We start from the raw sequence: 12,519 nt of genomic DNA, 5'->3' as shown, positions 1-12,519 counted from the left end.
AAATACAGAAACCATATATTGCTTATCGCTTATTTCCGTCAGCCTAAAAGTATGCTACGGGATGTTTATTGTTGTAGGAACATCCGAATTTAGCACATATTGAGCCCTATTTGCATAAATAATGTAGCGCCTTTTTTCCGAAATTATTTTTTTTATGCAAATGTGTTCATAATTACCAACCGCAACTGCACCAAAAATATTAAATTTTAATTTTATATATTTACGGAGAAATTGGCCTGTCAATTATAACGCAAGCGACAGACGGCATTCGAATCACGACACAGGATAACTTAATAAAAACTCTCTCCTGTAAAGTTTACTTTTTGACGCTTCATTATTTATACTTCATTATTTATTTATACAAATATGGAAGTCTAGAAATTCAATATTGTTAAATCTGAAAGCTCGTAAAGAATAAGAGCACTGCTTGAAAGACGCTTTTTGGGGAAATGCTTACACTCTCTTCAAAAAATAAATGTTCGCTTTTGTTGTTTTTTTTGTTTCGTTTTACATTTTTATTGTTTAATTTAAAAACTCTTTGTTTGGTTTTCACAATAGTTTTTCTTAAGAATTTTTTTCAAAACAAAAATAAAGAAGAAAAATATAGTTTTTATAATATATTTTTATCTTTTTTCTCACTTGTGTTTTCGTTTTCTCGTTTTTTTTTTTTGTAATAATATTAATTAAAAATATTGTTTTTCTTTTTTGTTTGTTTTGTTTTCTTTCGCAAGTTAATTTAAGAAACAATTAATCAAGTTCTTATTTAATTATACAAATTTAAAAAAAATAGTAATTATATAATAATAAAAATAATATTTATAACGGGGGAAAATGCAAAAAGCTGTTCTTGTTGTTGTTGTTTGCTGTTGTTGTTGTTGTTACTGCGTTTTGTTTCTTCTCATTTCGATGAAGAAAATATGTAAAGTGGGTGGGACCTGGGAGTGGTTTTGTGTGTGTGTGTGTAATAAACAAAATATTTGCGACCATTTTACAAATTAGTATACTGAGCGGATCGGGGTAAGGAGGAAAACTGATTGATTGTCGTTTAACACTAGACTGTCAAAACCGTTGGCGGATGTGTCTGCTATTTATTTTTTTTCAATATTTTGTATATAAAGCTGCGCTTCTCTTACTTTCATCGTCCTCTTCTAATTTTCATCTTCTCATTCAACTTCTATACATACACGTCACGGGTCAGAAATATAATTAATATGCGATAAATTGTTTAAGCTTCATATAAACTGATGTTATAGTGGAGTGTATAGTTGGTATTTCAGGGTCTCGCTGCTGCATTGACGTGATTGTGGGCGGGGCAGGTGGCGATTTTTGGGAGAGGAAGCGCAGTCAGTAGTAGTTGGTTGGATATGGGCGTGGCCGCTTTACATGTTCTCAAACTGATCCACACGACGCTTTGTGTTGCCCTTGCGAATCTCACGCAGCGTCTTGTACTTGTCGCGTCCCTGGCGTACATTCTCCCGATGAATCTTGTCGTTTGCCGTCTCTTTCGTTTCGTCGCGTGACTGCGCCAGATCTTGCTTCAGGGCCTGCAAAATCGATAAGAGTGAGAACACAGACAGAAAGAGAAAGATATAAGTACATGTTGAATTGACTTTCATGTAAAAGCACAAGTTATTTAAACAATCTTAAATCTATCTATCATTACTCAATCTTTAGTCCATTGTTAAAATGAAAAAACAAAAAAATAAGTCAGATACACAAGATAAACTGAACCTGTTTCTTACTTCGATTACCTATCGAATTATAATCTCTCTTAAATTTCGTTTAACAAAATTTAACAAAGTTTCAGCTAATTTAAAAAAAATAATAATCAAAAATTGGTCTAGCAAAAACGAATTCGAGGTAAACTTTCAAAAAGTGACTAATAATTATTCGACTATAATCGAATGAAAGGCATATGAAATTCATTTGAATTTTGTATTCATCTGATTTTTAAATTGACTGGTCTGAATTGATCAAGATAAAGCCAATACCTAAAATGGTAAAAGAAAGTAATATAATTATATAGAAAATTAATAAAATTATTTAGAATATTTAATTTGATAACTGGAGCTTTGACTTTGACTTTGTCTTGGGATTGGATTTTGGTTATGGCCAATATAATCGTATTGTACTTTATAAAAGAATTTGAAAGAAGCAAGAGAATCAAGGAATCCAAAAATTATGCTGGGAAAACAGAATTTCAGTTTGTTTTAAAAACATTTCCACAATCTTAGATTAAATTAACTTTAAGTTAATAATATTATATGATCCGTACTAAAACTTAACATAATAATATAATTTCAAGTGCTGAATTTAAAAAAAGGAATTAACTAATTATGTGGCTATTAATTATAATATTTATACTAAAGTGCTTAGTTTTGTCACGCACCTTGAGCTGATCGTGCAAGCGCTCATTTCGCTCGGCCAGCGTGCGTCTATCCTCGATGGGATCCTTGATATGCTCGTCTGTGTCCAGGTCGCGAGAAACATCGCCGCCGGCATCGCCATTTGTCAGCTCCTCCTCGTTCTCATTCTCATCCTCGGCCACATGATGATGTTGCGGCGTTGTGGATGCAGCCAGAAGCGCGGCAGCTGCCTCAGCCTATAATACAAGATACACCAAAATGATTAATGAAAAAGCATTGAATAATGTTTATATTGTTTGTAATTGAATGTAACCTGTTTGCGGCGTGCTTCCTCGACCTCGTCTTGAAGGCGTTTGGTCTCTTCGTCCTTGGCATTGACCTCGTCCTGAATGCGTTGCACCTCCTGTTGCTTGGCCATGATCTCCTCCTCAAGTTTGGCCTTCTCGACGGCCTCCATGTTCTTGGCCTCCTCGAGACGTTGCAGCATGGATTGCAGCTCCTTCTGGCGCAGCTCAAGCTCATCCTTGGCGGCCTGCAGCTGTTTAAGCTGCTCCTCCAAACGACGAATCATCTCCTGGGCCTCTAACAGATCACGCTGCGAACGCTCCATCTCCTCTTGCATTTGCTTGAGTCGATCCTCGTACTCCTGTTGCTTCTTCTCGGCACGCTCGCGGGCTGCCAGCGCCAGCTGCAGCTTCTCGCTAAAAGCAAAAAAAAAAAAAACAAAGATCATATTAAGTAAATAAATGTACGTTATGGATAATCAATTAAGTTCACTTCAGTGTTGCCATTTCAGCAATTTTAGCAATTTTTTTAGCACTTCTTTAATTGCAAAAGCTAGAAATGAGTTGTTATTAGCTATAAATTCAGCAATTTTAGAAAATGATTTAGCTACTACAATTTTTGCTTTTTATTGCTAGATTTGGAATTTGTATAATTACAAAAGCTGGAAAATTGAATGAAATGCTATGAGAAAATCCATTGTCAAAATATCATTGCAGTTGAAATAAAATAAGTTAAAAAACTTTTTTTTTGATTAATTTACGTTATTTACGGGATTTCAGCTTATTTTTTTTTTTTTTTAAGCTATTTTTAGCATTTTTATTTTTCAATTTAGCAATCTTAGCCCACAATATTCTGGCAGCACTGGTTCACTTACCGCTCCTGCTGTTTGGCATTCTTCTCTTCGCGCGCCTGCGCCTTCATCTGCTGCACATCGATCGTGTCGGGCTTGCGACGACGCATGTAGAGCTCATGGTTGCCCATGCAGAGGGCCAGGATACGCTTATTGATGCGAACACGTGGCGCAAAGAACATAAAGTCCGGCGCTTTCTTATCAATTGGCTTGATAATGAACTTCTTCTCAGAAAATGAAATGTTACGTATCTCAGACCAGGGGAAACCAATTTTCGGTGTTAATCGATCGTCCTGCTCGTAAATGTTTAGGCCGAGCGCATCGACGCCCAACCACAGATCGGTTCCCTTCTTGTTGCGTATCTCAAAATAGTTAACGCCATACATTTCCAGATCCTGGGCAATTTTCAGATACTCCATCATGGCATCTTCGCGTAGCATGCTGCGATGCTCCTGCCACCAGGTCATTATCGATTGCTCCCATTCATCCTTGGACATCTTGTGCTGATCGATAACACGCTGTGGCAACAATCGATCGTTTGCCAGAAAACCGGCTGTATGGGTGGTTTTATTGTGATCACCGTGGCGCGCCTGCACCGCATAGGAGGCCAGCAGCACCGACGTTTCCGGCGGGCAATAGATCTCGTCGGTCAATATGGCATTCTTCACTTGCAGATAGAACAGGCGCAGTGTGATGTCCTGTATCAGCTCCTCGGCCACATCCTCCGGATAGAATTTGGCACGGAATCTGAACTGCAAGGGATTCTCCTTTTTCACATCCTGATTCATCACCTGGTGGGGCACACAAGAAATTCAATTAATATTCACCTATTTCAGGTTTCTTTATAAATAAATATTTTTTTTGATGTTTTATTCCTTAATTCCTTAATTTTTTATTTTTTTGTATTTTAATATTTATTTTTTTAATATTTATTTTTTTAATATTTATTTTTTTAATATTTATTTTTTTTTAATATTTATTTTTTTAATATTTATTTTTTTAATATTTATTTATTTAATATTTATTTATTTTATATTAATTTCTTTGTTATTTTTATATATTTATTTTTATATTTTTTTTATTTTTATTTTTATATTTTATACTTTTATTATATTTTTTATTTTTATATTTTATACTCTTATATTTTTTTTTTTTATTATATTTTATACTCTTATATTTTTTATATTTATTATATTTTTATAAAAACTTATATATTTTGTTTTAGATATTTATTACTTTATTTCGCTGTTAGCTTTTAGTTTCTTTAACAAAATAAATTAAAAAACAAATATTAAACAAAAAAGACTTTATATTATTTTAAATTTCTATTGATTTAAACAAAAATTTTGTTTTCTGCATAAATTTGAGTAGCTTTAAAAATTTATGTTTTTCGAGAATACTTCATTTTTTAATTGCCAAATTATATTTTTTTTTAAGTTTCATAATTATGATATTTGTGCACTTTGGTTACCCATGTGGAAAACGGCATTGATCCAGTCTGTGCGTTTTTATTTTATGTGCAAGCGGTGTAAAGTGCGCAGCATGTTGAATGAAAAATCAATCAAAGATCAGAGATCAAAGATCAGTTATATTAAGTTCTGACACACATTTTGTAATACGGTTCGTTCAACAACTCTACGGTCTAAGGGGCATGCAAATTATTTTAATATTCGCTATCTCGTTGTCAGTTTTCACTGCAACGTTGATAATTTTCACAACTATCAATTGATACTACGTTTAAAGTGGAGGAAAAAGTGGATGATACAATCAAGCGAGATGATTTCTTAGCGAGGTTTTCAAGAGGACTGTTTTGTTTCATTAATTTATTGTAGCCCACCATATCATCGGCATCATCATCCTCTTCGCTCTCATCTGTTTGATTGTGTCCATTGCTGTCCGCTGTCTTTTTGTCCACATATTTCTTAACGCGTTTTAAATATTTGATGGTCTTTATGGCCGGCGATTCTGGCTATATGTATATATATATATGATCGTAACCTTAATTAGTCTATACTAAAATCTATCTTTAAGAAAAGTTTTATGAATAGTTCTGAATGAGTATCTTTGTGTGTTTTCAAGCACTCTCTACTTTTTGTGTATAGCTGTTTCTGATAATTGTGTTACGCCTACCTTTTTGTATAGTTTGATCCATGTGGAATCACCCTTTGAGTCCGTGTACTGCAGACCAAAGAACCAAACCTCACGCAGGCCAATCGTCTTGACCACCTGATCGAACAGTTGTTTGCCCGTCGTTGTTGACTGAATGGCGAACTCCAGTTCCGCGTCCATTGTCGTGACGCGCACATTTAGCTAGAAAGATAGGAAAAATAATTATATTAGAGAACTATTACTTTTACTAGAACTTTTACTATTGTTGAAATATTAATAGTATCTATACACGAACGTTACACTATCCGTGATATCGATCAAGGATTGTATCTATAGTCAATATCTCAAAGTAAAACTTGAGATATTTGGAATTTTGTAATTATAAAATCTAAATTCTAATGGAATAAAGATATCGATAGTATTGTTACACGATAGTTAACCTTTTCTATACTATTTATTATTTTTAATAAATGTAGAATAATTTAGAAATTTTTAAGCAAGCTTCTCACGTGACTTGATCACGTGCATTCATTTTCCATTTTCTGTATCTCTGCTGTTCCACATCATTTGTCAGCCCCTTTTCATCCACGCGCTTTCCAAATTGGTCAAGTGACATACAAACACAGTCACACACATCCACACATACACACACCTATGCACCTACATATCGAACATGTGACACAGCGAGTGCCTCTGCTTGTATAACAGTTTCCCCGCACCTAACATTAAGCTCAACCAGTCAGTCAATCCATTCGCTGGCTATCTGTGTGTCAGTCTGTTTGTGTCTGTTGTTGATGTCACGGTTGATTGCATTTGCCTTTTTCCTAAAGTGATTTTCTCCCCTATGTGTGTGTGTTTGAGAGTATGTAATTAGCCGACACGTGCATCTTCAAATTGCGATTTTCACTTGTAATTTCTTTTACCAAAAGTTCCCTCTTATGTTCAATAAAACAAATAATAATCCTTGTTCTCGAACACTTTATCTAAAAAATACAATTTAAGTTTGTAAACAATTTTTAGTCTGCCTTAATATCCAAAAGTTTCCCATATTCAAATGTATAAAAAAATTTAATTTAAAGAAAAACACAAATAAAAATGTTCAGTTTTTCTCTATTTCCATTTTCCCGTTTTTTTTTTTTTAAATTAAGAACAGAACAAAATATTAATCCATGTAACAAATATTATTAGATTTTGATTAGATTATCATTTTTTTTTTTTTAATTTTTTTATAGCATAATTTCAAAATAACAGATAACACTTGTTTTTAACTAAGAGCTAAAATGTTTTCAGTAGTAATGTAAATCCAAACTTTAGATCGAGTTTTATAGCGAAGAGAAAATCGCCAAAAATAAGTATCGAGTTGTCGATATATCGCAAAATAGTAGATCAAGTTGCAAATATCAAGTTTAAGAAAAAAAAAAATTATTTAATTTAAAGCGAAATTATAATCACAAAATACATGCGCACTTTTATTAGAAATCTTATTTTTCTTGCATCGTTTTCATGCCTAATTCAAAGTTTTTCATGGAAATCGAGTTAGTCAACTCGATAGATCGTTTAAAAGAAAATCATCGAGTTGAAGTACTCGCTAATCGCTTCCGCGAAAAACGAGTTGTCGATATATCGATATATTTTTACATCACTAGTTTTCAGTCAAAATATAACGCAATTGACTTATACTCATAAATTATTTAAACGTATCTTAGCGACGTTCTTTTTATGAGAAATTTTAAAATTGTTTAGCATTGATTAAGTTCCGATTCTTGTTTTGTTTATTAACTTGGCATTTGTTTTGCCACGTTTACTGCTATATTTGTACTCTTTCTCTCTGTTTTTTTTTCCACTCTGTATCTTTTATTTTTGTACAGTTTTTTTGCAATGCAAATCAAACGTGACACAATGCAAGGAAATTGAAAACGTTCATTTCAATCCAATTAACGTTTTTGGGTTAATGCATGTTGTTGTCATGTGTACGATATTCGTGTGTGTTTATGTATGTGTAATTATGTATGTGTATTTATTTACGTGCATACAAGCATAACTCAGTACTGAATGAATGGCCCAACTGTGCAACGGAAGCCGCCGCATAACCAACCAGTTGACGACTCTAGTTACCCCTTCCCCAACCAACCACATCAACCAGCATTCGACAGCGATTTGTCGCATTTTGTTGCTGCACGACAAATTGCTCTCAGCTTTGCCAAAATATTGGCCTACAACGTGTAGTTTATTTGGTCAAGACGGAAACCATAAAAATGCATCACAAAACTAAATTCAACTTCATAAAAAAAAGGAAAATAAAAAAAGCCAAAAACTAATTGCTAGTCGCATTTTTTATACACTTAAGTGAAATACGCCTGTAAATTATTCCAATTGATGCGGATTTTGAATGCAGATTATGCCAACAAACAAGTCAAAAATCTCTTATGCAATTGTTCAGATCGACTAAAGTTAAAAGACAAATCGCTGCATTTAATTTTCTACAGAAACGCGTTTTTTTATGTCGATAAATAGAGGGGAATAAATGACACTAAATTCAATTTACAATTGACTGATTGATGTTATGGTTTCGAAATTTATCGATAGTTGGTTTCTCAAGTTGCTTAATGAAACCTAGTTCAAAATTACAAGTGACACGAAAACCTGATAAAGCTTGCTTCTTAAAAGATTTCTCTGACAGAATATCGATAAGAATCTGAAATCGTTGCAGATCTTCCATTTAAAACGATTTAAATATCTTTAAATTTGAATAAGTTTCTTGAGAAACAGACAGACCTTATAACGAAATTAACAAGTAATAAAATTGTAAACTAATCTCTAAAAATAAAAGATGTACAGAAAATTAGAATCTAGCAAAATGTATCTTAAATCAAATCAAGATATTTGTTTAGTTAGAAACAGACTTAAAAATCTTTTTATGAAAGCAATACGATTTAAAGAAATTACTGAGTTCTGATTAAAAAAAAACTCGAGAAAATTCAAAGTTTTCTTGAAACTGTTCAGTTTCGAGTCCTAGCTAAGTTTAGTTTAATGTAATTGTAGACAGACCAAGTTTATATTATAATGTTATAATTGATGGCTAAAAGTTCATAAATGCTTCTTTCGAGTATAGAAAAAATCACCACGGAGGACGGGTGAACTATACCGTTTTAGACTTGACGCTGCCGCCGTAGCGCGTGAAACGCGTGCGCTTCTCGGACACGACAACCATTTTGGACAGCCAGGCGTTTTTCAGTAGCTTTTGAATAATTACAATTTAAAGTTGGCGCTTTGCGCCAGCACACGAATACACACACACACACACGCACACACAGTCGCGAGCGAGAAAAAGAAAAAAAAAATGTTGAATATTCAAAAAGAGATTTTCTCGCGTTTCCACAATAGACACAATGACAATGCACGGTGTTCTGAAGTCCAGCGGCAACTGAGGAAAATGGAAAAGTCGCAATAGCTTTTTAAGTTGATTCGTGCTGAGGTGTGCAGAGAAGGGAGGGTGGTGGGGTGACAGCCCCGTGTAGTGGATATATTTTTCCTTATTTTATTTCTCCGCATTTGTACCTAGTTTTTTTCTTTCTTTAATTTATTCTAATTTTCCTGTCCAGTTGCAATCACTAATTGCATGTTAATTATGCCAGATATAAATAGAACTAAGCTGACAAACTGACTGACTGACTGACTGACTGACTTGCTGTCCGAAAAGGTCAGCTCCGAATTAGACACTAATATTCAACAATATATTTATGGTATGTTTACAATAATATATATTTTTATAGTTATATATGGTTAGTTCCTGCTGGGAGGGAGGCTCGCCCTGAGCAAACAAATCAGCGTCAATCATACGCCGCGTTGACCTGTCAGTTCTGTTAGAGCTGCAATTAGGCAAGCCCACAGAAAAGTAAATAAGCTGAAATGGAGGGGGACAAAATCTGATTTTATTTTAAGAACGCTTTTTGATAAGCTCACAAATCGTTGTAATCAAAATCCAGAAATCAAAAAGAATTTATATTTTTGGTATACGTGTAGTATTAAAATGATTACGAATGTGATTTCAATCACAATCGATAAATCTAATAAAAATTGATAGTTGCTTATTATTTAACATCAATCTCTTACAAATACAATGGAATTAAGCTTAGCTCTCACTTTCCCTTGATTGATATTCCTGTTGTATTTGTTGTAATTAAAGTGTTCAATTCCTTTAAAACTTGCTATTTTTTTGTCACAATTATACTTTTAATCAAAATAAAAAATTTCAGATATTGCCATGTTTTTATAACTAAAATATACAAATATGATTTTTTCTTCGTGGTTTTTTTTAACCAGAGTCTAGATCATATTTTAGTTGTCATTAACACTCTTCACCCCTTCTTTGTCTAGTATTCCTCTTTACTTAACCATAAAACCCAGATATATGTTTATCTTCTCACCTGCTTATAATAAATATATCATAGAAAATTGTGAAACTTTTCAAATCTAATCGTGACAATTAGTGTTTGGGTCAACATTTTTGCTAGTTTATGGTTATGATTAAGGCCAAGTTGTCATGTTAGCGACAAGTTATATGACAATGACACTGAAGTCATTCGACAGATTTATTGGTCCCTCCGTCTACTCAAAGGTTTTGTTGCCCTGGTTTGCTGTCAATCAAATCAAAACTAATTCAGCTCTGCACGATGTTCAAGCTGTCATCGATAGACAAGCAGCCACATCACAAGTTGGCCAAGAGTCGTGAAATGGGCAACGGCAGCATTGACAGGGTCAAGTGCACGGGGCTTATCAAGAAGAACGCGGCGACGTTAGTACGTTATATGATTTTCTTCTTGTCAAATCCAAATGTCGCCAAAAAAAAAAAAAAAGAAATCAGATGAGATAAGAAATAAAAATTATATTGAAAAAAAAAACTACGGACGTCAGTTGTCAAGTAATGACGTCGTCAATGACGTTTTCAAATTTAACGGTAGTTTTTAGTTAACAGCTATTGTCAATCACTATTGATAAGCAAGTTCTCTCATTCTCTTTTTCTCTCCCTTTATGTCTCTCTCCTTCTCCTGTTTGCAATTAATTGATAATCAATTCTGATTTACAAGCTTCTTGCCACTCTATTCTTTATGTTATTTCGTTAATTATTGCACTATTTATCAGTTTCAAGCACGATATGAGTTTTTCATTAATTTAATTGTTGTTGTGATTGATTGCACAACGATAGAAATTCAATTTGATATCAAATCATTCTCAATTTTGTCAATTTGTACGTGACGTCGCTACGTCACTTCAAAACGTTAACTTAAATTGCATTTCGTTAAATATGGCAGCGCTGTTCGATATAAAAGTAGCCAGACTTATCAAACTCTGTCTGCCAACGCTGCATAAACTGTATTCATAAAACTATATACACTATTTTCATAAATTGTTAAATCGAAAAGTTATTTAACAACAAATTAAAGTGCACAAAGATGCTCAACAAATGTTGACAAATTTCCCCGCAACGTTGCCAAACTTCGCAAGCATGCAACAAGTGTTGCCAATTTTCACTGCAACGCAAACTAGTCAAATTTCACAAAAGTTAAAACTGATTAACCAAAGCTAAAAATAGTTTAAATGATATTTTATTTTAATTATGTTTCACTTACCGATTTTGGCGACATTTTGCTGCTTATCTAATTCGCCGAGTTGTTGTTAGTGGAATTTTAACGGTTGTTGTGTGGCACAAAATTTTCTTGCTCTCCTCTTTGTTGCTTTTACTGTACTGGTTCAGACTAAAATAAGAAAAATAAGGAGAATTTTCAAATAAGTCAAGGAAGTAAACATGAGCAAACTGTAAAAGTTAAGACAAAATTTTAAAATTAATAAATATTAAAAAAAAGATTAAATGCAATTTTTTTTTTAAATTTCGTACACATTTTAAACAAACTTGTGACGAATTTATAGTTGGACCAAATTAACATTTGTTTCTGCACGCGCAAATGCGACTGCAAATCGAATGCTCACGATCATAATTCCTATATATAGAAATACAGAACTAAATATCACGCTATGTCTGGTTGGTTTAGGTTTATTTCCGATTTTACCTGGCACTTTGACAAACCAAACCATCAACAAGCAAAAACAACTTTTTCGTTCATAATTAAGAGATCGTGTGCTTAGAAATTAACTAAAAATTTTGGAGGTTTTTGCTGTTGCTAATCGCGCTGACCAAAAATTAGTTGATAAAACTGTTTCCTTTTGTTTACTCAACGGAAATGCAAAAAAAAAATAAATAAATAAAACACAAAAGTAAAAAAAAAAACAGAAATAACAAATAGATTACGACTGTGTTAAAGCTTTTGAAGAGCATGAGAATGAACTTATCGTTTAAAATTCCTCATAAAACAATCCGAGCAAACGAAAATTGTAAGTACACACATATTAAGAAATGTAATGAGCTCAACTCATAATGAAATAATGGAACCTCGGACCCGGCAACGACAACGATGACAAGTTTGCCCAGCAATTTGGACCCATTTAACAAACTCTTCAACTTTGTTCAAACATTGCTTCCTCTTTTAACTTCACTTAAGATCAAACATAACATTTAAATGCTTTTTAATACCCTGGTGACTGTAAAGGCTGAGCTATCGCCATGACTTGAAAGGTCGATTATAGTTCAGTGATTAAAACATTGTTGAAAATTATTTAAAAAAAAAAAACAAAATTATTATTAAGCTTAAAAACGTGAATATTTCGGAGCAATGGGCTATAAAATTCAAAGTAAAATTGATCAAATCTAAAGAATAGGTTTAGTCAATACATACTTTGTAAATAACGTATCTGATAGTCGCGCATACTCTTATGCCAATTTTAAGGTAAATTGTCATCGTTTAATGAAAATTCAATTGACATTTTGACACATGACATTCGAGAAACGCGACT

General features: G+C 33.2%; 1 protein-coding gene across 4 annotated transcripts in view; it reads right to left on the bottom strand.

Moving 5' to 3' along the window:
- Positions 1–1,091: 1,091 nt before the first annotated feature.
- LOC117792200 (moesin/ezrin/radixin homolog 1) overlaps positions 1,092–12,519 on the bottom strand; it is a 29,579-nt gene continuing 18,151 nt past the window's right edge. For 3 of the 4 annotated variants that reach the window (XM_034632250.1, XM_034632242.1, XM_034632258.1), the window contains exons 2-7: positions 11,241–11,366; positions 5,632–5,811; positions 3,526–4,292; positions 2,680–3,067; positions 2,390–2,602; positions 1,092–1,544 (exon numbers count right to left, since the gene is read on the bottom strand). In XM_034632250.1, the coding sequence (XP_034488141.1) occupies positions 1,380–1,544; positions 2,390–2,602; positions 2,680–3,067; positions 3,526–4,292; positions 5,632–5,811; positions 11,241–11,255 (1,728 nt within the window). In that variant the 5' untranslated portion in view covers positions 11,256–11,366 and the 3' untranslated portion in view covers positions 1,092–1,379. Of the gene's footprint in view, positions 1,545–2,389; positions 2,603–2,679; positions 3,068–3,525; positions 4,293–4,972; positions 5,000–5,338; positions 5,471–5,631; positions 5,812–11,240; positions 11,367–12,519 lie in introns of all 4 variants that reach the window. The other variant, XM_034632266.1, reaches the window with a different exon arrangement.

The sequence above is a fragment of the Drosophila innubila genome, chromosome X, assembly GCF_004354385.1.
Source record: "Drosophila innubila isolate TH190305 chromosome X, UK_Dinn_1.0, whole genome shotgun sequence".
NCBI classification, from domain to species: Eukaryota; Metazoa; Arthropoda; class Insecta; order Diptera; family Drosophilidae; genus Drosophila; species Drosophila innubila.
Note: the sequence above shows the minus strand (reverse complement) of the source record. Positions and strands in the feature narration are given on the sequence as shown.